General features: G+C 35.8%; 1 protein-coding gene and 1 long non-coding RNA gene across 10 annotated transcripts in view; one reads left to right on the forward strand and one right to left on the reverse strand.

Annotated features, from left to right (window-relative positions):
- Positions 1 to 25,514, forward strand: part of LOC139998523 (uncharacterized) — a 67,277-nt gene that overhangs the window by 38,973 nt on the left and 2,790 nt on the right. For 4 of the 9 annotated variants that reach the window (XM_072023130.1, XM_072023131.1, XM_071999539.1 and 1 more), the window contains 7 exons: positions 18,761 to 18,878; positions 19,447 to 19,578; positions 19,742 to 19,765; positions 20,007 to 20,042; positions 20,785 to 20,949; positions 21,175 to 21,291; positions 22,852 to 22,925. In XM_072023130.1, the coding sequence (XP_071879231.1) occupies positions 18,761 to 18,878; positions 19,447 to 19,578; positions 19,742 to 19,765; positions 20,007 to 20,042; positions 20,785 to 20,949; positions 21,175 to 21,291; positions 22,852 to 22,925 (666 nt within the window). Of the gene's footprint in view, positions 1 to 18,760; positions 18,879 to 19,446; positions 19,579 to 19,741; positions 19,766 to 20,006; positions 20,043 to 20,784; positions 20,950 to 21,174; positions 21,292 to 21,407; positions 21,664 to 22,851; positions 22,926 to 24,556; positions 24,582 to 25,514 lie in introns of those variants that run through there. The other 5 variants (XM_071999540.1, XM_071999541.1, XM_071999542.1 and 2 more) reach the window with 5 other exon arrangements.
- Positions 15,041 to 17,198, reverse strand: LOC139985260 (uncharacterized). Its single transcript, XR_011799371.1, has 2 exons — positions 16,402 to 17,198; positions 15,041 to 15,088 (listed from the first exon to the last, which is right to left on the reverse strand). It is a non-coding gene; the product is annotated as an uncharacterized lncRNA (long non-coding RNA).

Here is a 25,514-nt window from a genome sequence, read left to right on the forward strand (position 1 = left end):
GTGAATTACAGAGACTGAAGTGCATTTACGTTGTTTTCTTTATCTCTTAGAACCCGAGGAGTATGCGTAAGATTTTTCGACGTATTTTATCCGATCACAGGAAGATGGTTTTCGTCTTGACTTAATTGAGAATTTTGCTCAAGTTGCTTACTGAAATTCTTTCGAATCGTAATCGAGCGGATTATCATTGTTCGAACGACGTTTTACTTCTGAATTTTGGTTTCGTATCTCAATGAAGTTGCGTGGTCTGGTTTTACGATTATCCTTGTCAGAGGTGTCGCGTAGCACCGTTCTCAGTGACGACTAATCAGAAATAGTCTTGATAATTCATAGAGAGAAGATATAAAGAAATATATATTGCAATAAATAATGTTTATACTGTATGAATATAATTTTCTGTTATTCAGAAACTAAGAGTTATTCTCATCGTCGTATATTAATACATACGTGCATAGCGAGTGATTTACATTTACTATCTATCTATTTAACTTAATTTATTCGCTGATATAGTAAGATGATAAATAGCTTTACGTATGTCGTTTCGACGTAAAGTCCTCGAGACGGTCGCACGTTTGAAACGACACGCGAAGAATACGTAAAAGTATTAAATGCCGCCAAAAGGGTGCTAATATAATTTAATTTGAACGAACGACGATGTCGCCGTTAATTCTATACCTAATTTTAATCCTAGCTTTAAACTTAACATCGTTCATATCGAACACGCTCCGAGTCTTCGTCTGAAAAATTGATCAATCGCATGATGCGTAAATTTAGTTGAGAAGAAACCGTACGTAGATGAAAATTACGACTACAGTATCTGTTTGTGCTTTTTCGGCTAACGTAAATTCGTTCGATGTAATTCATATTTAAATGTCGAATACTCGTGTGTAAACAGGGAGAAGCCAAATTTATGCGTTACGTATTTTTAATAAGTATTCACTGAACGTTAATGTTTGAAAATGATTCTATTTGGTTCGAAGAGATGTTTAATTTCGTAATAGCTGTTGCAATTGTATTGATGAGATGTATTTATGTACGAAACAAATAAAGGCTGCATTTAAAATCCTAATCGATTGTTACGCTGGAATGATTTTTCCGATAGAACAGCAACAAATCTTTATTTCTTACGTATTTTACGATTGAATAGTCGCGTTAAACGCTTGACTTTTAATTACGACACGATGATGCGGGATCGAATGGCTGATATCGTTTGGTAAAATCGTAAAATATGAGCGATGTGTAATACATATATTGTGACGCTTGTGAAATTAACAGAAACCCAATCAAATGATTTTTATTACGCTGCAATCCATCAAAATTTATAAGCGAACAAAGGAAACAATTGTTGAATAATGTATGAAATTTTTTAATAGGTGAAATCTGTCTTATAACTTATTATTACTTCACTCTTTATTATTACTTCAGTGCTAAGTTCGATATTAACGTTGATACGTGTTTCATGTTGAAATAGATGTCGAAATGTTTAGTAAGACAAATTTCCTAAAAAAACAAGGAAACAGGAAAGTTGGTTCAATGGCTTGTCCTCCGTAATTAAAATTTATATAATTTCCAAATTTATTAGTTGATATTTCATAGATCTTTCGTATTCGTACAAACCTAATACATTTCCTCTCTAAATTAAATAACGTTAACTACAATAAACACAGTTGTTATTTTCATATAATTTCTAGATGAAAGTGCAAAACGCGATAAATCATGTTTCTCCGTATTTTATAGAATCGCAATTTAAAAATTCAATATTCTGTCAATCAGTTTTACGCGAGAACTATGTTTCGTTTAATTAATAATTGTAAATTAAAGCGTTTCTGATAAGACTGATCTCTTTCGAACGCTGAGAAAAATAACAATAATTTTTCAGACTAATATAGAGTAACATAAACCAACGCTAATGATTAGACTAATATTATTCGTTTCTTACAAAACACCTATTTTCCAAAAGTTTGTATCTTCGAATCTATCAGATTATTCGACCTACTCTTTTCGTACCTTTCCTTTGTAGCCACCGGGTGGTATAAAAATCAGTAAATTAACAAAGAAGGACTTGTCGTATTTCTTTTTCTGGTTTTCGTTCGAGAAATCTACGAGTAACAAGCCGATAAACCTCCGACTGGCAGCTCTGCTCCATAAAGAAAGACCCTTTTCGCGATACGAATTAAGTAGCGAATTTTTATGCATTTCGAAGAAAGTTGAAAGCGCAAAAGTCGAAAACGCTCAGAATGCGCTTAATTGATATTAAGAGAATATACGTAAAATATCCAGTGCTTTCTATATAATAGCTGCCAGGTGAAGCAATTTTCTACCTAGGCTCCATTTTTCTAATTATATTGTCAAAAGTATGAATTTGCAGAAAAGTGTGTACCGTACCGTCTAGAATGGCTCTCGATAATAATAATTAAACGTTCGAGTTTTCGTATCGTAAACCGAAAACAGACGTACGAACACGACAAGAGAAAAAAAGAAGGTGAACAATCGGTGAATACGCGCGGTTCGCGTAATGAAAGGGTTAAACTCGCAAGTTCCGCGCCAGTCAGCGGCGTTTCGTCCCGGCGTGAAGTATAATCGTAAACTCGTTAAACCGTACCGGCTTTAATAGCCATTTAACAGAAGCTGGTTCGCTGGGCGTAGAGTTAGCATTGCGAGGAGAGCGGTAATCGTGCTCGCTCTTCGCTCGTCGTTTTGTCGAGTCCTACAACGAACTAGGAACCTGCAAAGGCAAAAAGAAGCGGAAAAGAACGAGTGGACGAAGAGGAAGAGGAAATCGTTAGAACGGAAGGGAGCGTCGTAAATAGGCGGTACTAACGGTGAGAAAGCGAGAGGAAAGCCACGACAACTCGCACAACGTTTGTAGATACCTTTTATGAATATCCCGTGGATGGAAAAAAAGGTGGACGAATAAGTGGCAACAGGTATCGATAAGATTTCGTTAAATACGGTTTGTTCGTGCAAAAATTAATTACTGAATAGTCTAGATGTATAGATATGCAAGATATATCGGTGCTTGGCAACGATAGCGGCACAACTCAAAAGATTTCAAAGTTGCTTTTATCGAATAGAAATATTACGTTCCTATTTTTATCACGAGAAACGGTATGCTTATAATTTCATGAGTTTACTGTCGGAGGGCAAAATCAATCAGTTGGCTGTAGCGATCTCTTTGAAAAGCGTGTACCTAAAATGTGTCGCGGAAAGTAAGCGGTGGCGAATATAATCGTCCAACACGGAGTATGTGTGGTTTTTATAATATAGAAAAATTTAAAATATTACCATTTCCTCGTGAAGAGTATACTCGTTCAAAACGACTAGCCGGTTAATGAAAATTATTGCTTCTGCCGCGTACATCAACCTGCGTGCAGTCTTAGTTTTACAACGGCACTGACTCATCCTCGGTTGTTCTCTGACGCTACGCGCGGAAGCGATTGTACTGCTTTCACGAATATACAGAGACATATCTTGCGTTAAGTCGGACTTGGAATGTTTCGAAGTGACTCACGAAGATTTCTTTGATAAAATTTCAAACGCCCTTGAAAATTACATTTCTTGAGTTGTGCCATCGCAATGACAAAGAAGCCACGTAATAAACGAAACTTCGGTATATAACGCTAATCATTTTGAAACTTCATCAGCACCGTGATACGTTGCACTGCGGACTTTTATGCTTTATATCTTCGTGTTTGTAATTAACACGTTAATTAACAGATTGAAATATACTACGAGAGTGTACACTACACCATTGAATTTTTGCAAAATACTATATCCATATTATAATTTGTATTATGTTTCTGCACTTCTTTCTCTCAGTTTCACCCAAATCATTCACGTTGTTGAAAACTTTTTAATTCACGAAGTGTATCGTATTTTAACCATTCCAGTTAACTGTCGTCAAATTTTAATAAACGTAGCTCGTCGATCATCATCGTATCAGCCAACGTGCCAAACGAACGAAACCTGAGCAGAGATTCGCTTCCTAAGCGCACCGATTACTCAGCTTCGTATATTTTTGCACACCGTGCGCATTGCGCGCATTCTTGCGCCTTCAAATTTCTCGGAAACGCATAAAAATTCGCAATCTAATCATCACAGAGCTAAAGCAAATATTCACGAGAAATTTCTAGAAGCGTTCGAATTTCGCGAGCATCTGCACGCATCTTCTAACTTCACTTAGTCAGCTACCTATCTAACCGCTTGAGGATCGTTTCCATCGATCTGAAACGCACACACCGAACGAATAACTATAATCAGTTTGTGGTAGAAAAGGGGAACAAGGCACGATATCGTGTCGTTGCGTTGTATTGCATAATTGGTCCGCGATGCTTGTCCAAGAACTTTCTAAATTAGCGGTACGCGCGTGATGCTCGCTAAAGAAGGGACATCGTTAAATGGAGTGGTGTGATTCTTGTGGGGAAAAATTTAGAAGACCCGAGAATTTTCCAAGTGGAAGAAAGTAAATGAAAAAGAGAGAGAGGGAGGAAGAGACAGTTCGTGGTGTTTCGTACGTTCACGCGATAAGGATTAAGAAATATCGTGGAAGGCATCGTGGAGGGCAGCAATAGCGAAAGAGTTTCGAAGATCGAAGAAACTATGAAGGAGCCATCCGTGACGAAGAACACCGCTCTACGACCAAATCTTTCTGCAACAAATGGGTAAATAATTGCAATACGTAAGATATACGCTACTTTTTTTATTCGTATAACGCTGACCCAGATTTCGTCCATTAATCCGTGCATATTCCATGAATAAGAATAAGAAAAGAATTTCACGTGTAGCCTCGTGAATGTTTTAGTAAAAGGTCTTGGTGAAAAGATAAGTACCAAGCACAGCAATGAACTGCTTTTACGTTCGATACAGTATAGAAGTTGTCGATATTTTGTCATGTACAGTGGCTTCTGAAACTTTTTTTTCTTTTTCTTCTATAGAAGTCAGGACGATTAGTTTACTAGAATTGTAAAAACATTGTGATTTTTTATCGGAGTTTGTAATGAAAATTTAGACAAAATGTTTTGAAGATCCATGTCAGTTATATATATATATGTGTATATATTTATGCGCTGAAAATTTTATGGAAATCGAAACAGGCGACAAGCTTCGGAAGATATAGATTTCAAACCGGAGGTCGTGAAAACTTTGATTTTCGTCGTTTCTAATCGTTTGTAGCTGATAGCAATGTTAACCGATTTCAATAAAAATTTTCATCGTGTACAATCAGATGACGTATCGTTTAAATGTTACAAGTCCAGATAAAAAAATTGAGAAAAGCGACCTTTATTTTTTTCTCGCGATTCCTAACTTCTCAGAAAAAAAAAGAAAAATATGCAAATCATTTGATCCGATGTTAAAAAAGTTATTCAATCGGAAAGGGTGTTGCAACAGTTTTCGAAGTCACTGTATTTATGTAATAATATATCATATAATATATCATATACGGTATTTCGAGGTGTAAAAATTGCAGACGGGAAACGTGTAGGTTATTTTGAAAGGTATATCGCACTTTTATACGTAACAGCACGACGTACAATATTATGAAGTTACGACTGCGCTGTATAATAAGAGAAACTTCGTGATTCAGGCGATAGTATTGCGAGATAGACAAACAATGATAGTGAAATGTATACCTATATTTTCACATGAACTGTCAACGATAGAAGCTTCGATATTGCTTTAATCACGCTAAAGTTTCAAATAAAAGCAATAGACGTATCATGTAAATAAGAAAACTGATGGAACAGTCGTATGATTTTTACGTTTATTAATATCGAAATATTTTATAGAAGGAGGAATGTGTTCCACGGTGAAATTATTTATGTTCGCCTACAATATTTATACATATCTGTTCGAGATACATACATTTACATTCGTGGTGTTTAAATGTATCAACACATTGACGTCGTTAGACGTGAATCGACGTTTTGTGTTTTTCAAGCGTAGCCAACAGCATGCGTGAAACGACGTTTTTTCCTTTTTTCAAGCGTAGCAAACAGCACGCGTGAAACGAGATTTTCAAGCATTTTCCATTTACGTATTTAACTTGCAAAATTGTACTCCAGCTATACATATACGTCAAAGCTTACGTTAAAGAGGAGAAAACTGATCCGCAAATATTTCCTTTTTCGATATGGATTCTTCGTTTCTCGATTGGATGTCGTTAAACAAGCGACATTGGCTTAACGCAATTCATTGTTTTATTGTGTTCAAGTACGATAAGATAAAGCTGCGGTCAACTTTCAATGAATATGGAAAATGACGCTTCATTGTTTACTTCAGCGTGATTATATCTCCAAAAATCAATCTTACAACGATTCTTTGGGCGTTTTTTTAAAATAGATCGATGGATGTTACGGATTACAATGGGTCACAGATACAGATTAATTAAACGGGAAATCTTGCAGGCATTCCTGTATTAAAACATGTAGTATATTATTTTCATTTAACCGCTAAACCGGTTTTGCGTGTTCCTGTCCTTGCACAAGGATCTACAATCTGGTTACTTGACGAAAATGTGTTAACATTATTTGCATACAATGTAACGTTGTAACATTGCCTTGAAACGAGGAAAAAATGTGTCGAAACAGCGATAATTCTCGATAGAATTCGTGGAAAATTATTATCGAAATTTTAACAGCAGAATGTTTGCGTTTACGTCACGCGAGTTATATCATTTTTTCATTCTACGTACATGTATGATAGTACTTTCTTGCGATATGTCTGAATCAGGTACAGAAGGAAGTCAAATGTAGCGAAAGAAAGTTTACGGAAAATAAAGAAATCCGGACATGGTCTAATTGACTGATTAACGATGGTTCCAGATATAACAAACCGTAATGCGAAATAAATGAAACGTGCTCTAAAGCAAACTATTGCAACTAACTTTCACAAAGTCTTGTAAATAATAATTAATAAAAAAGCTACAATTTTCTTCCAACTAGAATGGAACAGCAAATAGAAATTCTGATCGTAATAGATTTCAAAAATATTTTTTCAAGCATACGAATTAATTATTTATTCTATCTGTTATTACGTTACGAAACAAACAACTGATCGCGAGATAGATAAATAAAATAAAAATATATATATATATATATCATTCGTAGAAAGAGAAAAGATTCCTCGATGCGTTATATAAATTTCATATTTTCAATTATACGTTTCTAGACGATAAAAATTCTAATTATCGTTATATTCCAATAATAATAATACAGTCGCTAGTTCGTAGAATCTAATAAGGAGAAATTGAAATTTTATATTTTGCAATTATAATATCGCAACGTCAGTTATATCAGATGCAACCATGAAACGTAATATGTTGCAATTTTGTTAGAGATTTGGCAGTTCTTGCACAATCGTATCTTTCCTGGAGGCGTAATATAGTCGAAACAGTTTGAAACACATGCACGCGTTCGGCTTCCGTTTCTTTCACGGCCGGATTTTAAAGCGTTTTGAAAGTAAATTCTTCGGTTGTACCACAACACCGCGTACTTACCGTGTTTCATTTAGGCAAAGTATCTCTCTGTCCAGTTCTCCGTGCCATTCTGCATTAAAATATCTCGGGTAAATAACCTGTCTCTGGTGAAAATAACTACGTACGCGCAGCACACCCCGAACCGGCGTCAAAGTGGCCGAATATTTATTAATCGAGTATCTACAAGATATCATCGCGGATATATCGGTCGACTAATTAAAATATTTGCAATTTCTATTTATTTGATAGTCGTTGAACGAACGATCAAAGTATAGTCATCGTAGCGCGTACTTGGGTTCTTGTACGCGATCAAACTAATATTATTGGTGAAATTTTGCAAATTACCAATCACGAATTATTGGTTTTAATAAATTTTTTGTATAACCATAGCCAGTTAGCTAAATAATTTTGATCTTTTATTTTTTTATTACTTTGACAAATCATAAATCATTCATATATCATTGTTGCATCGTAAAACGATGTAAAGAAAAGATATAAAAGAGAATTTTGTAACTTACAACCTGTAGTTTGTCTATTCTAACTGATATTGTTAGTTGGTAATTATTGTACAATGGTGCACTAGCATTACCTTGAAATTGCAAGTTACTTTGAAAATATATCGGAGCTACAGATGACTTTTTAGCAACGCAACGTGAAATTCTAAATTATTAGAATGTCTAATGATAATAGAAAAATGAAATTTGTTTGAAAGAAAAATACAGATACAACGAAGAGTAGAAATGTTCGTACAAAATATACGATACTTTTTAATTTCTCCAGAAACTAACATATTATGAGGTTCGATTGCATTTTGAAGAGAAAAATAAATTAACTATCCGTTTAATGCTTCTATTTTAAGTTCTAGATGCGTCATTGTACCGTTCGACAAATTTCTATATCGCGACATTTATACAAATATTTCAATCGATAAAATTTTCAAACATTATTTTTCTTCAGAATTGAGTTTCTTAACGTAAACTTCGTACTATCTCAGGCTGTTAAAGTCGAATTAATATTTAATTAAAGCTCAAGAACCTAACATAATATTTACATACTGATTAACGATGAACTAGAAATTCACGAATGTGACTACTTTACTTTTATTTAGTAGAAAGTACAAAATTCATTCAGTGAAATTTAAATGTTTAATATCGTAAATTAAACGTTAGAGACGTAAATTATAACAAATTAAATACACGGAGATAGAAAGAATTAATTCACAAAATTACAATTCCGTAGGATTACCGCACTGTTTTCCTTTTTCTTTTCTTATTTGCACGAATATATTGCTTCCGCGCCGGGAGTACGCGAGTAGTGAGGTTTTCTGGATTTTATAAACTTTTCATATTTAACGTAGTAGAAACACACGAGCGTATAATTTATTTTGCGCGTTCTACGACGCCAGACGTCTCAACGAGGAAAAGAATGGTATTTTTTTGAAACCGTTAGATCGATCGAAGCGAAATTGAAATACCGAAGGTATAGTACTATGAGCGACTATCACGGAGGAGGTAATTTATGCTAAGCAGAACGGTATCGACATTAATCAGAGCGTTACTAGTTAACCGAGTTTTTCTTTGTCTTCTTGCCTTCCTTTATTTTATCGTCTCCTTTTCTCTTTCTTTCATCTTCCAGCTTTCGCTTTAGCTTCTTCGATCGTGTATAAATTTGAGTTTACGGTAAAACTGGACGTTTCTCGAAATAGAAGAAACACGATGTTATTGCCAGCTCTCTTAGCGATTACTATCATTTTTAATTTATTTCTCTTGTATCGCGATTATTGATCATTACTTTTACTTTATTCCAATGCGTAGTCTTTGTACGTTAACATTTCTGCGTTTCGTACGAAAGTATAGATTCAGATAGAGCTTTAAAAATTACGATAAAAACGCGAGATACGAGGAAAATAACGATAGACTCGTCAGTTAACGTAACATAAGGGAAGAAGCTTTACGATCGACGTAAGCTGTTAATGTTCCGCTTTACAATGTACGTCGATACTGTCGATATGGAACCGATAGCACCGAAAAATCGAATTTGTTAGCCTATGAAGATCGTTTTGACTTTGCTTTAGTTCAACCGGTTGATACAACTCTTTGTATGTACATGTAAAAGTCCAGTGACGTGAAATTGAAGGCGATATTGGAATACCAAAGTATTCTCCTTCCACTTTCTATTTTTATCCCAACTTTTGAACAAACCTTTAAGCGATCTACTCTTACGTGAGGTATTTTGCTCGATTACATCCATGGAGCATGACAACGTCTAGCTGTTAAAGCTTGCAATGGTTTAGCGATGGTTTAACGTTAACCATGCCAGCCATGGTCAAATAATCGCTTTCGAAATTTAATTTAAAATTGCACGTCGTTATTTCTTTTGCTCATTCAACTTTATGTAAATTTTTATATCGAGCAAAATTGAGAAATTGATTAATATAAGAATTTACATATTTCGGAAAATATCGGAACGCATTTAATAGAAAAGAAGGTAAGAGAACGCGTAAATATCACAAGTTTCTTTTTTTTTTATAAATTTATAAATTAAATTAAATTTATAAATTAGAAAAAAATCATATGGTTTTTAAACATTTAAAATCGTCAAAATCGAGCTTGGTACAGAAAATGTACGCGGGCGAGACTCGTCATTTCCACTTAAAGGGTTAATATCGAAAGTTCGTCTCTCGGAGTGGCGAAAAATTATTACAGAGAGCAGTCAGGCTTTTCTCCAGTTTTAACGGCCGCCAGCTTTTCTAGAGATGCATGATATGCTAATGGACGTCGTAAACGAAACGCGCTTTTGTTACTCGCCGGATATCCTCTGGAGTCGAAACTTTCTGGCAACAGCACCGGTGGTTTCAGCAGCAGTCTGCGCCAGAAAGGGCATTGGCAGCCCCAAGTTTCGACAGTTTGGGGTGGGAATGACTTTCAAACCTGTACTACCATCGAGAAAATCGATCGAGTACGCCGCGGGCATTAATCGCTAATTATTCGCTATTCTCGGACGCGCTCGTTGATTTTTCATTCCGATTGTTCCAGCGATTGCGCGGATGTCGAAATTACCGCGTTAAAACGATATCCCCTGAGCAATTTAATCGAAACGCACGCATGTACTATATATAGGTATATATTTATTTATTTTTCTCGACTTCGCAGCCCGGGGAAAGGACTTTGCTTACATATTTCCAACTCCCACTCGTTTCCATACAACTCTCAGGGCACCGATTTTATCCAAAGATCCACGTCCAACCTCTCTCCCAAACGCGCCTAAGCTTGTACTATACAGAGTATATCGAAAGTCGTAAAAATAAGACGAAGAAGAATAACATTTTTTCATTCGAGGTATTCGTTTTCGAAAAAAAATGACGCGTATTAACTGCAAGTTTCGGGGTGTACAACTTTCGTCTCTGCTCGTCTTTCGTATTATTATCAACGGTAACCAACCTTATCAGGTCCGGTCAAACGGCCGGTTTCAAAGTTTAATTGAGAATTATACATTCGTTGTTGCTTCTTTTGTTCGCCTGACTTTATATAAATTCTCATATTATCCGATTTCTCAATTTTATCATTTATATAATTATTTAATTATACTAATTATATAATTCAATTTTTGTCGATGTTAGAATTTACATAAAGTTGGACGAGCAAAAGAAATAGCGAACGTACAGTCTCGAATTAAATTTTGAAACCGGAAGTTTGACCGGGCCTGGTAAGTTTAGTGCCAAATCCGAAAGTGGACCTTCAGTTTCATACTCTTTTTTTTTTGGAAAACAAAGCCTTAAATGAAGCAATATTACTTCCCTTCGACTTATTTTTCCTCGTAGAATCACTACTCGGAGTGTCGCATCACGATTTTGGGAACACCCTGTGCGAAGACTAGTTGGAAAAAGGGGTAGAAAATCTGCGATAGTCGGACATCAAATTAAAAGAATCTTTAATTGAAAAATTATTTAATTTTTCTACAAATAAAGCTAGCAATCGAAGAAGGTAAAAAACTATGTAGAAAGTTACAAGTTAACAAGTTACTCGAGATTTGTAAGATTTTATGTATCTTTAAGGTATCCTCGATTTTGATCGTATCTTGTGGAAGAGGATGATGCCTTTTCTTAATAAGCGAAACTTGACAGAAAGTGGAATATGAAAAGATATGAATTTGCATAAAGCTACTCCACAGTAATACATTTTGTTTATCGCTGTACAGATATTCGCGTTTAAACGGCGCGCAATTTAGATCGGCGTTTAATTGCGCCGGAGACGCGCAATAATCGCGAAACAGCAGGTCTGTTAATCGTGAAATACGAAATTGAGAGACAGAATGGAGTCAGCGATTTACGAATTCCTGCGGATCGATTTCAATAGAAATAGGGGTTATTGACTTACGGCGCGTTTAACACGGCGCGAGGGTATCCAGTCTCGACAGGAAGCGAAAATTGAGACGACATAAATTCACGAACTTGGCAGGAAAGTGACGGGCCAGGGGAGAGAATCGTCGGCGTAGGGTCGAAAGGAGAATTGCTAGAGCAGATGCCAAACGTAACGTAGTCGAGGGTCGAAAGAACAGAAGAGTATTGATCGTTTGCTCCATTGCCAACCACGTACTTTCCATACCAACGAAAACCTGAATTTTAGTATTTCAAAACTATCTCTTCGACTCGTTATTCACAGCCACGTGAACAGCCCTGACAAGCTATCAGCGACTCGGTTGAGATCGTGAGTCGATATTTACGATTTTTCGACAGAAATTTTAGCAACGACAGCGTTTGGCAAAAATTTACTAAGCTATCTTCTACAAACAGGTCATACCACGCTAACAAGTCGATCACTTTTCGAAGACGTCGCGAATTATCTACGAAATGAAATATGACGCGGTTCCTCTGAAATTTGGGATGGTTTCAGCCATCGTTTTATTTTATATATTTTCCAATTTGTTGAAGAAGTATATATCTTTGGATTTTGTAATCTTTGGTGAACAAACGAGGGGAAAAGTGCAGTGGTTCGTAAAAGTATTTCGACGCTTTTAAGTACCTTTCGTGTATACTATAAAAAAACATTTGAAAATGCATTAACATTGTAACGAGACACGACTATCGTATGATCGTATTGATAACATTTGCAACTATTCTGAAAATATATACAGAAGTTGCAAGATATTTACCGCAAACATAAACCTGATAAAAAATAAAGATAATACCGTATGAATAGTTATCTTAAACATATATTACGATGACCATGAAAAATGACTCCACGATTGACTGTTTAAATATATTTGTAATCGTCTCGTATGTACATTTCTAGACATCTTACTTTATCGATATAATCATAGTACAGCCCTGCTGAGCTTAATCAAGTTATTACTGTTGAACTAAAAGTTATATATATACATACTTGTGCTACCTAACAGTAAAGACTTGACTTAAACGAAAGTACAGTATATATATATATTTTTTTTTTTCAATTTCAATGTAAATGTAGCTTTCTTATTTAATATATTAATATATATGTATTAAATAAGAAAGAATTAAAAAAGAACTGAAGATATAACGATCTACATCTCAGACTGCTTCGGTACGTGAAATCAACGGCTGATTGTTCAGTACTAAAATTCATTCCTCTGAAAATCACCTATCGACCAGATACGCCTACTCTAATTAACACGACGGAATAGTCAGTCTAGTATCCTCTCCAGCAGCTAAAGAAAATACTTGACGCGAAGCTTCTCCAAGCGTTTGAATACTTTCACGAGCCATCGTACGTAGACTTAGACGCAATCGAGCCAGACCCACCCACTGTTCTCGTCTCCGAGACGCCTCTACGCCACAGATTTGACAACTAATTTCTTCCACTTTGCCCGGTGGTTTTCGCTCTTTTCGTTTGCCCGCCACTCCCACCCTTCCCACCGGTTTAGCGCAATTCCCCGTGATATCGAACGAAACTCCGTACTCCGTAGTGCGTATGCGCGGCTCGCGACATCGAAAAGAGTCCGCCGACGATGTGCCGGCTAGCGAAGCTCATTCCAGAGATCGCCGAGCACCGGTCCACTCGGCGATCATCATCGGTGGCGGTGTACCTGTCTACAGCGACGAATTTTCCTACCGTCACGTGCTCTTCTCCACGCATACACACACGGTTCTTCGCCGATTTCCCGCCAAATGACGACGGTATCGAGTGTACACCGGGAACGCACGCCGAGGACACCGCATTGCGCAAACGACAGTGGCGATTTAATGAATTATTTAAATCTGTGACCGGACTGTGTGTTCGTGACGCGGGCCCATGTTTCGTGTTCGTCTGACGACAGCCTTCTTCGTGACACCGATAACTTGTGATGGATCTACTGCCCCTTCCTGTTGCCCACCACCTCCCACTCACCCTTCTTATTTCGATCTGTGTTCCACATTCGCTGGCTCGACCGGCTTTTGTCCAACGGATAAAAAGTAGATAGAACGGAGATCGTTTACGTAGCTCGATAGAATGGTGTTGATCGCTCGGTTTTCTTTCCGTTCCTTCTCTTCTTTTTTTTTTTTTTAATTTGTTACGTGGTTATGGGGTAAACGCGCAATCGCGTTTGCGACGAGGCTAAACGAGATAACGTTTTCGTAACATGTAATACGTAAACGCGAATCGTATGCGGGATAAGGAGCCACAGTTTTCTGTATTTTTTTCTATAAGTCTGTTTTTCAGTTAGACAATCCAGAACTGCCGAAGGTATGTTGTACGTAAGATACGACGCTTTGTTATTCTTCGCTCGTTTATATCCTTTCAGCTCTGAAGTAATCGGTACGCAATTATCGTATCGGGGATCTTTAACAAAGGGATAAGATTGCGAGTTAATTAAGGAGGATCATCAAATGGTCGATTTATTATATTCGACCGTGTTTTATATTATTCGCGGGAATTAACATCGCTGGTGAGACGGCGCGGTTTATTTTTTCTTATAAATTGTTCGTACATTACGATTTGTTTTCACTCGTTATCGTATATTGATTGCTTATGCGTCAAACGAGACAGATTAAAAGAAATTGATGTTTTCATCAATTAATGTACAAGGCAGATACTCAAATGACTGTAGATCGTTGCTTATCAAGAAACATTGATACATTTAGATGTTAATAATTAAGACAAACATTAATTAAAATCAACACGATTGATGCAACTTAAGTGAACTTGTTTCCAGTGCTTGACGCTTCTATAAGTTTGAATCTTATTAATAAATTAATATAATATTATACAGATAATTGAAACGGATTTTATAATATGAAAAATACGATTATCTCCGTCAGATGTAAATCGAACAAGATTTTCCTTTACCAAAACATAGTCCATGCAATATCGTTGAAATCAGCCAATAGCAGTGTGTTTGTTAAATTCGTTGATTCAAACTTATCCGGTTATCGACGTTAATCGCTTAACGTTATTGCTTGCGGAGGATAGAAAGTCGTTTAGCCTGCGACTAAAGTAACAAGAAGAAGCATTTAAAATTAGCGTTAACAACGTCAGTTACGTTTACGTAGCAAATAGTAACCAAGGACAGGTCAGAGGATGCTCTGGCGGTGGAGGTTTTTCCCCAACGTTTATAACGCTCTTAGAACCTGTATCCTCCATCGATTAATTCGAATCTCTGAAATAAATAAACATTATTTCTCTACGATGACACTTTTGAAGAGAAATGAAACTCTGAAGGCAAGGACGAATCGTTGAAATTACGGTGACTTCGTATTTGTAAAATCGTCCACGACGCACGGAAATGAGAAGATTCTCGCGTGGGTCCGACGACGAGATAATAACCGTGTTTTAATTAAAGCGCGAATACGCAAGGAAATACGTTCTGCCGTTGCAAATGCGCTACGTTGCATGGAATTCTTTTGAAAGACACTCGCCTTCTCGTTCGTTGCGATCTATGAAGCAGTTAAGTGTGCAGACCTCTCGAAAAATCTCAATGAACGAGTAACTACGCTCAATTAAGAAAGTTCATTTAGCTTTATCGACGGCGGGCGCGTTCTTCGAGTACGTGGCAGTTCGATATCTTCGTTCGAAGGCATTCAAAGAATAATTTTGACCCACGAAATTTCTGCGTATTACGGATACCGTGTTTCGTCGTTCTAAAAGTTACTGCTTCGCAATGCATCATGTACGGTGATGTAGTAATAGTAGTATGAAAATCAATGACCTCTATATGGACTAATCGAATGGCTGTTTCAAAGGAAATAGATGTTTTCATGTTGCTATTCGACGTCCAATATGACGTGAAAAGAGTATGGAAAAGAACGAAAGCCAGGAATATCGTTCGAGAGTGTATTTTATAAAAGAAAATTATAGATGAGATTTATCGAGGCGAAGACAAAGTTTAATGTTTGTCGATGGCATCAATTTTAATTAATTTCATGGAAGAAAATTATACGAAAAATTTATAGACGCGGGAGTAAAATCGAATCTCTTCGGATGAGATTTTTAATTAATTTTCTTTTCCGCAAACCTGTACATTTGTACATTGATCGATACGTTCGCAGATAGCTTGGTATATCGCGTAATAAACGAACGATAGTTCTGTTTCGTCTTATCGTTCTGTGGATCGAAGATAATTAACTTTTTCCATAGTTTCTAATGACACGAGTCTTGCGTTTAAAAGTATGTAAATAAGGCCGCAAGCTCTGAGAACAAATGTCAAGGAAAATCTTGAATCCAGCATCTCGTAAAAAGAATAGAACACGATTAAAATCTGTTAGGTAATTACGATGAAAATGCTATTCGCGAGAGAAACTCCGCTGCGATTGAACTACATAGATTTGGCGACCTAAAGAAATTTCTTATTACACCGGAATATGATACGTGGCAACACACACCGCTGTTGGTATAATTAACAGTTTAGTCCACGTTATACATCGTAGTCACGCAATTTTACCTACAAAAATTCAAAACACAGGCAAAGGTTACCTGTGAAAGGTCAGTTCAACGAATTCTTAAATGGCAGTAGGCTACAGTTATTCGGTCAAGCGTATCGCTACGTATAGATTCGTTAATTTTAATAACTTTACTTGTATTATAGTTTGAAATACTGGCAGAGAGAATTATTAGATGCTAATTCTTCCCTTCGAATTTTTCTTCTATCTTCTTCGTAAAATGCTCAAATATTTGGAAAAATAGGAAAGAAAACGTTTCAACCAAAAGTTGTACACCATCGACGGATACGTACTGTGTTTTTATGCATTTCGTCTTAAGATGACCTTGAAACATTCTATGAAGGCGGCATTAAAATTTTTATATGGATAACTCGAGAAAGAGCAACGAATGATGTCAAAAGAATGACGTCAGAGACTTCGTCTTTCCTTTTCTTTCGCGATAAATATATAGCATAGAATGTTACAAGCGCGTTTAAGAAGATTTTAGAAATTGCTGCAAATTTTCGTTTAAACGATTCTTTAAAAACCTCATCGGCTTAAATAAAACACCGTTTATCCCTGCGTCGATTAACAACTCGGTGAATTTTTCACGATCCTTTAACGACGGATGGTCTTCTTCGTTTCACTGCTGGCGTGGTAGTTGCGAATACTTTCGCATATTTTCTCTACGATTCTGTTAGTGTCACCCACGTAGTTTAAGAAACTCTGTATCGGACCGATGGGAAACAAATGACCGACTGATATTCACGTCTTTGAAATATCATAACTCGAATATCGTGGGGGTCACGAATTACCAGTGTTGTTAATTGTATACGCGTCAATCCAAAACAAATTACCATTTACTATAGAAACTCTAAATTTTAATGAAATGTGGTATAAATGACATTTAGCGATATGTTTCCTTTATACTTCCAATAAACCTATTACGTATTTTATAAACACCAGTTTCAGAGCGTTCGATTATTCTGTTTGGTATATCTTTTATGCCCCGTACAACGTATCGCTTTTTATAAATTGAGTTATTTTGCCCGATTGTGTACCTTACTACGTACATAGTCTATTCTCTGAATTGTTTTGTGTACTTTACAATTTTTAAGTTTTTAATAACGATACCTTCACTTTTTCAACAACGAATCGTTAATTTTTCTCTTTGTCGAATAAAAACGCGATCCTTCCTCGGTTTACTTTACTTTTTTCGTAAAATTTATAACACAAGTTACTTGCCCTGCGTTCCACGCGTATACTCGTCGTCGTTTGATTTTAACTACATCGTAGAGAATAACAAGTTCGACGAATAAAGTCGAAGCGAATTCTAGAAATTACGAGCCAAGCGATCGTCCGGTTCGATGTAAAATTACAAAGTCGTAGAAATCTCGTACGAAGGAAGAACGACTTGTAATTTGCCTTGATTAAATTCCGTTTAAATTAAAGTCCGCTAGATTCCTAAAGCCTACGAAGCGTTCGCTGATCCGTCCCGAGGTACCGTCTCGAGAAAATAAGAAAAAATAATTAGAAAACCGAGATCGATGGGAAACGAGGATTCTAACGGTGGCTCGAAGTGGATAGTCGAGTGCAATGGCATCGTCGACGTCGGAATCATCGAAAGGTGCGAAGAAACGAACGGTTTTAACCGGAAGGCCTCGAGTCGCGAGTGCTAGTGCGGACGTTGAGGACGAGAATGGACTCGCGTCGAATCGAAACGGCGAGGATGGTCGCGATTCTGGCTTGTCGTCCGAGTCTTCGACGCCGACCGTAGGATCGCCGGTGCCAAGGCAACGAAGAGCTACGAGCAATCCTATTAACGTTGCCGCCTCTTCGGTGAAACCACGTGCTACGAGCCAAATTGGAAGGTAGCTTCGTTTCTCAGAACGTTGGTCGATTGTTCGTTCGTACGGAGGTTTTCGTGGTCGACTAGCAATAAATACGATCGACCTTTTTGATTGAAATTGAACATAGTTTGATACATACGGACGATAGTTGGCCGTCTTTACGAACCGATTGGTTCACGACAAATAGATAGGACCATTCACAAGGCGAGGGAGTTCGTTTGTCCTTGGAAATAACGCTACGAGCGAGAGTTACGTTCGTGAGGAAGAATATACGAAATAAATAAGATCGATAGCGAACGATAAGAAAAGTTTTTTAATGGCCAAAAATTCGCGTATTTGAAAAATAACGTACGAGAAAATGTTCGATTTAAGAGGAGGAATTCTTCGAGGATAATTATCTCTTTTTGGAGATATTCGTTCGAAATGACGCATCCTTTGGATCGTTCGTTAAAAGTATAAGTTAAAAGTATGGTTGATTTCGATCGAACATCGTACCGTGTAAGAAAATCTGTGGAATGCGTTACTTCGAAATTATAACGTTTTTGTACGCGTTGTTTGTTCCAGGAACGACTGCGACAAGACGACAAAGGTTTGGCGAAATAAATCCGTGACCGATTCACCACGTTCCATAGATAGTACACGTAATCGTCAATTTTCCAGTCCTTTGAGAATATCCAGAAACGTAAGTCGCTCTTCACACGATCTGTCTTTTTATTATCTTTCGCTGTTTCTTTATTCTTTTTACCACGTTATAATCGTCGTTCAAAAGATGTTCGAGCGACTCTTGTTAAATATTTAGACACCACGGTGTTTCAAAGATTATTCGTCTGTTATGAACTGGTATTTTCGAATCGAATTAATTGTTTGTCAAATATATCGAGACATTTGTCACGGCTAATGGAAGCGTACATTTTATTTATTCGCCGCTCGCGATTCTTTGCGCGATAAATGATAAAGTAAATAACGAAAACTACACAAGTAATATTCAAATTTTATATTATTCTTAATGTCTCGAGCAGACGCTCATTATATTTATTACAATTGGATCGAATCGATTAGAATATAATCGTGATATTAAATTCAGTGGTGTATAAATATTTTGTATATTTTTTATATTATACAAACATACCCTGCGAACACATAAATGGTGTATAAATGGAGAGAAGTAAATAAATGGGTAATAAATAATAGAGAAATAGCTTTTCGTAACCACTGTACGTATAATAAACCTGTGTGATATCTCATTTCAGATCCAATCACCGAATCTCGATTCCGGAGATGAAGGGAGTCTACGAGTTGATCGCGATACCTATCAACACATGTTTCAAGACATTGGTTCGATAAAAACAATGCTCCTGAAATTAAAACGGGTACTTCAGGAGGTATATTGAATAAGCATATTAAATTCAAACGATCGACGATAAAACGCTTTCTTTTTTTGCATTTTTAAGTCGTACACACATACGTATATTGATGTGCTTTTGTATTAACACGCATTTTTTTATGTTTTCCATTATTCTCATCAACCATGATTTTACCTTCAAGTCAGAAGAGAACGGTTTGACGAGGGTACGTTGTTTTCTTTATTGCACATATTATTTCAAATGTTACTTTTGCTCTTATATTAAGTTTCTCCTATCGTGTTATTCATTTTTATTGTTGTTATAATCTTTCTTTATTTTTCTTTTTTTTTTTTATATAATTTTACTTATCGCAATCGTATCTTTCGTCGTTGTATTTATCGTTGTTATAATTTTTTTCCAATTCTAAGGTGCCAAATAGTGTACAATGCTTTGCGTTATGTTTACAGGCAGAAACTCTCAACCCATTCGATAATGCTATGAAGGTTAGTTTTATTTTCAATAAATATCTGTTTGCGTTTATTCGAAATCTCTTTTTTAGCAACGCGAATATAGAAATTTAATATCGAATATGGAAAATACGCATTTACGAAAAATATTGATTTCCGAGGTATTGAGAGCAATAATGCGTCAATCAGAATCGATATTCCAGGTAGCTGGGCAAATTGATTAATACGTTTTCTAAGGTATACACGCGCGAGTACGAATTCCTCCACTTTTGTACGATCGTTGCTTTAATACGCCTCGTATGGAACGAATTAATGCCATGAACCGACATTCAGAAACAAAGACACGCGTCTACAGCGTGGTCCGACTTTCTCTCTCAATATCTCGTTCGAAGGCTTCAAAGATACAGAGAGCAACTCCTAGAAAACGCAGAAAAGGAGCAACGATACTCCTAAAGAATTCGCTGAATGTAAAATCTAAAATCCTCTAAATTTCGTTGCTAGCTTCTTCTATTTTGATGTTTTAAAATTCGAAAGTACGAAAAGTATAACGTTTGATCGCAGTAACTCATCTTCGGTGTATTTCCAAAAAAAAAAAAAAGAAAAATAATAGTCTGGAAGGAAGCTGGAAACAGTCGTAAGTTGCACGGAAAAATAATTTCCACTCTGTATCTTTGGCTTGGAAACTTCGCACAGCTAGATTAGAATCTTCAACGACTAGGAATATCACGTTGCCATTGTTATACAGTGACGCAATATATGCAAATTTGACAAATTTCAGAATGGTCTCTTCTACAACCTGAACGAAGTTGGTACCGCGGATGTGAGTACCTCTCCGGGTAGTGGTGGTAGCAGTATCGCGGATGAATTGGCCGATTTACGTAGGCAGGTTGTCTTTCTGCAAGGCCAAGTAGAGGATAGAGATCGAACGATACAAGTACTACAGGTAAAAAGTCCAAAAAAAAAAAAGAAATTGAAAAATAATATAAAGCAGATTTTCTAATTTATAGAAAGATTCTTTGTAAAAGTGTAATATCTTTGTATCGAAACGTCGATGTCTGTACAAACTTGTAGAAGCTTTGTAATAAAGCTTCGTAATTCGACTTACAATTCTTCGCCAAAATGTTCCGTAAATTTGTATAAAAATTTAACGAGACTTTGAATTTTTTAGTTCCAAATATCGAAACTTCAAGGGCCTAATGGCGATGGTCAAACATGCGCTTTAACCAGTAATCACAAAAATCTTTCTTCCCCGAATACGTGCAACGCTGCGACGCAAACAGAGAAGGTACGTTTAAAATTCGCTGTTCCCCATAGCATTACATCTTTTAAACACGAAGATTTAGAGCGAAGACGTTAACCGTCTAGCAATCTGCATCTCACCGATGTCCATTTTTGTTCTAGAGATATTTGGTCGAAGTATTTCGATGATCACAGAACAAGTATTAGCTTTTGCTTTATGTGTCAAAAGCACACATAGGAACGTTGAAATGCGGTTTCTTTTCGAGGATAGTAAACCAACTATTGACACAACAGTCTTTATTGTGCACTTTTTGCTGAACGTTTTACGATATTGATATCTTACGTATATTTATATAGTTCACGTTAGTTACGAATTGTTTGGTTTTTGTAAATAAAAGTTCGGCATAATTGTTTTTAAGTTGCACACACTTCACTTGTCATTGCTAGCATCGTCCATCGAAAAACGCGCTATTTGTTTTATAAAACTCGAATCAGCCAACTTCTATCAGATTTTGATTACGCGTTTCAACGTCAGTATTTTATTTATATCGATGTCGGGTTAGAAATGATTCAATTGAAACGTGGAAATATCGAATATTCTATACAACGTACGTTCAAATTTTATATTTTATTCGTATAAAGTTTTCAGTGTCTTCCGTTTCTCCAAAGTTACAGATTTTTCATCCAAATTATGATTAAGATATGTTTATAATTATTCCACATGATATACTGTTCATACCTAAGATGTCTCACATATTATAATCAAAAACGATTGAAATACCAATATATTGGGTTGGTAACTAAGTGATTGCGGATTTTATCAATACCACCTAATAACAAAATCCGCAATCGCTTAGTTGCCAACTCAATAACAGAAATATATCGTTTCGACCCTACGACATCACTCATTTAACATAATCCGTGTAAAATACTTAATTCGTTATTCATACTACATGCGTTTAATCCTTTCTTTCTCAAATTGATCGTATCTTTCGCTTGTATTAAGCGACGCGACGAATAATCAGGTGACAATTGTTTAGAAACGAAGATCACATACGGGAGAAATAAAATAAGTGTGTTTTTATGTATTTTATGACTGTTGTTACACACGGTGATCAGTAAATATGTATTTCAATGGAATCTAATGTATTAGATCAAAAATGATAAAATTTATACCTGTAAAAGTTTATACCGACGAGTAATTTTATTTGTTTATTTCTAAATATACAGTCATGTGGTTACCGTGAGAATAAAAGGATTAACGTGCTCACACGTACAAGTTTTCATTTTCAATTTACTACACTCATCCGTGTCAAATCCATGTATCCGTAAAATGAATAATTGAGTGTGTCCAAACAGTTTAAACCACACACATATATAGACGATATTACGTGTTTCTAATATTATTATTTTATTATTACCTATCTCTTTGGACACGGCGGATTGGACATTGCAGATATTATTACTATTACTATAATTATAGTTTTCGCGACAATTATTAATATTTATTTCTTACATACCGTTACATTACTATTTGTTATGTCTTATTTGTCGATATATTATTTATTTATTTACTTATTTATTATGTGTCTAATTGTCGAAACAGACACGTCCAGTGTCAGCAGGGTCATCACTCCTGCAAACACTCCCACAGGAAGATGTTATGGGACCTCTAGTTAGGTGAGAATCTTTTTTTTTTTTCTCTTCATCTTCATTTCATCGCTAAAAGTGACTTGCCGGAAAAACCGTGGGAAACTTAATTTTCCAAATTGAACCATCTTAATGAAAAGCGTACCGATAGAAGAACGACCGAGAGAAAGTTAAACGAAATAAAATGTAAAACGCAATTATAATAATCGTAATCGATATTTCTCGCCGAAAGATAACATTGTGGTACGTTTTAAGTTCCTACGGATTTTCCCCATGTCTTTTCCCCCCGTTCAGAATACATGAGTTAGGAGATTTAAGATAATAGTACGTTACCTCTTGTTAACCGCATAAATATTTCTATAAATTTGTTCCAAATCGGTCGTGTTAGATGAAAGACCGAAGTAGTAAAACTATTGACGAGAATTAATTACAAGTAGCTGTGTACATGTATTAGCATCGAAACAATGTTTTAATGAACACAGACATATACAGGGTGTGTAAAAAGGATTGCGGAAGAACTTTGACGACACGTAGTGCTCATCAAACTAAACAAAAAGATATTCTCTGTGTTATTATCAGCTGTAGAGATTTTTGTTCTTCCCTGTTTTTCTTTTTTTTTTTTTTTTGTATAAAATTTCTGTTTAACCAGCGTGAAGTCTGTCGGAAAGAACTTATTAAAAAAATCCCCTTAAAAAATCGTAATAAACGTGGGTTCAAAAATCATTTGCCTTCACAGTTGCGTGTAAAAGTACTTGTTTAATGCATAAGAGCAAACCAGTTGCTTCGTTGAACGAATCAATACGACGAATCGAGAAATCCTGCCAAGAGATAAGACAAACGCCGAGGATCGACGTGCTTGTGCTTCTATGAGAAAACGTGTTGAAAAGCGTGTGTCGAAATGATCGGAGAGCGTATTGAACATATGTCGTAGAGGTAATGTCTTACCGACAAAAAAGTCTCGTAACTGCGAAACAAATGCTTCTTCGACCCATGTTTATCAAGATCTTTTTGCTCGTTTCCACGAGTACTGTATCTAAAGCTCCCAAAGTCTTTCCTCAACTTTTTTCGACAAAAGTACAAACTGTATATGTATACACATTGTATCGTACGGAATGTTGTTAGAGAGAAAGCAGAATCATTAGATATTTTGGATGAAAAGATTCGTACATTATACATCCTTTTTCACACGAAACACGATAACGCGTGTAATACGATAAATGAAAGAAATCATGTTCGTATGAAACGCAGCAATTATGGTACAACTAGGAACATAGCGATCGCAGACAGAAAAATACGTCTAAAACGTGAAATAAAATACTTTTGTGCGAGACTTTATTTTCCAGAAGATTTATTTTTAAACTTCTCATCTTGCTTATATATATATATAAATATATATAATTATATATTATATATACATAATATACATATATACATATATAAAGATAATAACTAATCCTATTTGTACCAAAAAAAGTACACTTATACATCTAAACATTATTTACAGTGAGAAATTAGATATACATATGTACGTAGATAAGTTTACAGCGTATGCAAATATCATAAATACTTTTCACGTGTGACGTCACGAAGTTTGTGATAAATAACATGTTGTTTTTGCTGCTCTGGTCATTACCCTTCTCCGATGATTCCATGTGAGACAGCTTCAGGATCGGGAAGGTAGAGTCGGTCAGTTTATGTGACTTAATATTGGGATATTTGCTACTCTCTGCATTAAACGCCCTTATATTCGTGCATCTTTTTTACATTAGGATCACTTGTTTGATCATTCAATTCTAACACTTCTCTCGTTCCTTTTGCATGCACAAGTGTGATAATAATCTTTTGCTTTTACTTTTGTTTCGTGCTACTTCTATTCGATTATGTTTTTTGGATACCTACTACAAACGTAAACTAATATGAAACAACGTTCGACTGCGTTTGGTAACATTTTGTCTTGCGTCAGGGTTTGTGACCGAATCTCCTTGCTATTATCGATGATGTATTTCGAAAAGATTCGATAAAATATTTTTGAGCCTGAAAGGTTCGTCGATTAACATTTATTAGTGGTGTTCGATTGTAAGTGGTACATGTATATTCTTCTGTCGATATCGATAATTTAATCGATAAAAGTGTTTTGCTTATGTTAGAATATTTTTTTTTTTTTTTTATGAATATACCAGTGCAAGTTGAACGAGTAAATAATAATTAATATTCAAAAATAATGTTACATTTACTTGTGAATTTTTAGTAACACTTATCAGCAAAAAGTATATATTTCTTTTTTATAAAACAAAAATAATATGCATAAGTTTGCGCGTGTAATGTATAACGTTCGTGCGTTTCGTCGTTTAAGAAAAGGAAGACGATAGTCTCTTGGATACTTCTTTAAATCGAAATAACGTTGATCTGTAAATTTTTACTTATATTAATAATCAGAAGGAACGCATACTGATAATTTGATTCGATTGCAAGCCCTGTCTGAACGCAAAGTTCGAAGTATTTTAACTAACAAATTTTAATGTTTCAACAGTTCGAAATGCAACTTTAATGGTACATCGTATAAAATGTGTAATTTGCTTTCAAAGTATCTGTGTAATATTCTTCTAACTTTCATGGCAT

The sequence above is a fragment of the Bombus fervidus genome, chromosome 3, assembly GCF_041682495.2.
Source record: "Bombus fervidus isolate BK054 chromosome 3, iyBomFerv1, whole genome shotgun sequence".
NCBI lineage: Eukaryota > Metazoa > Arthropoda > Insecta > Hymenoptera > Apidae > Bombus > Bombus fervidus.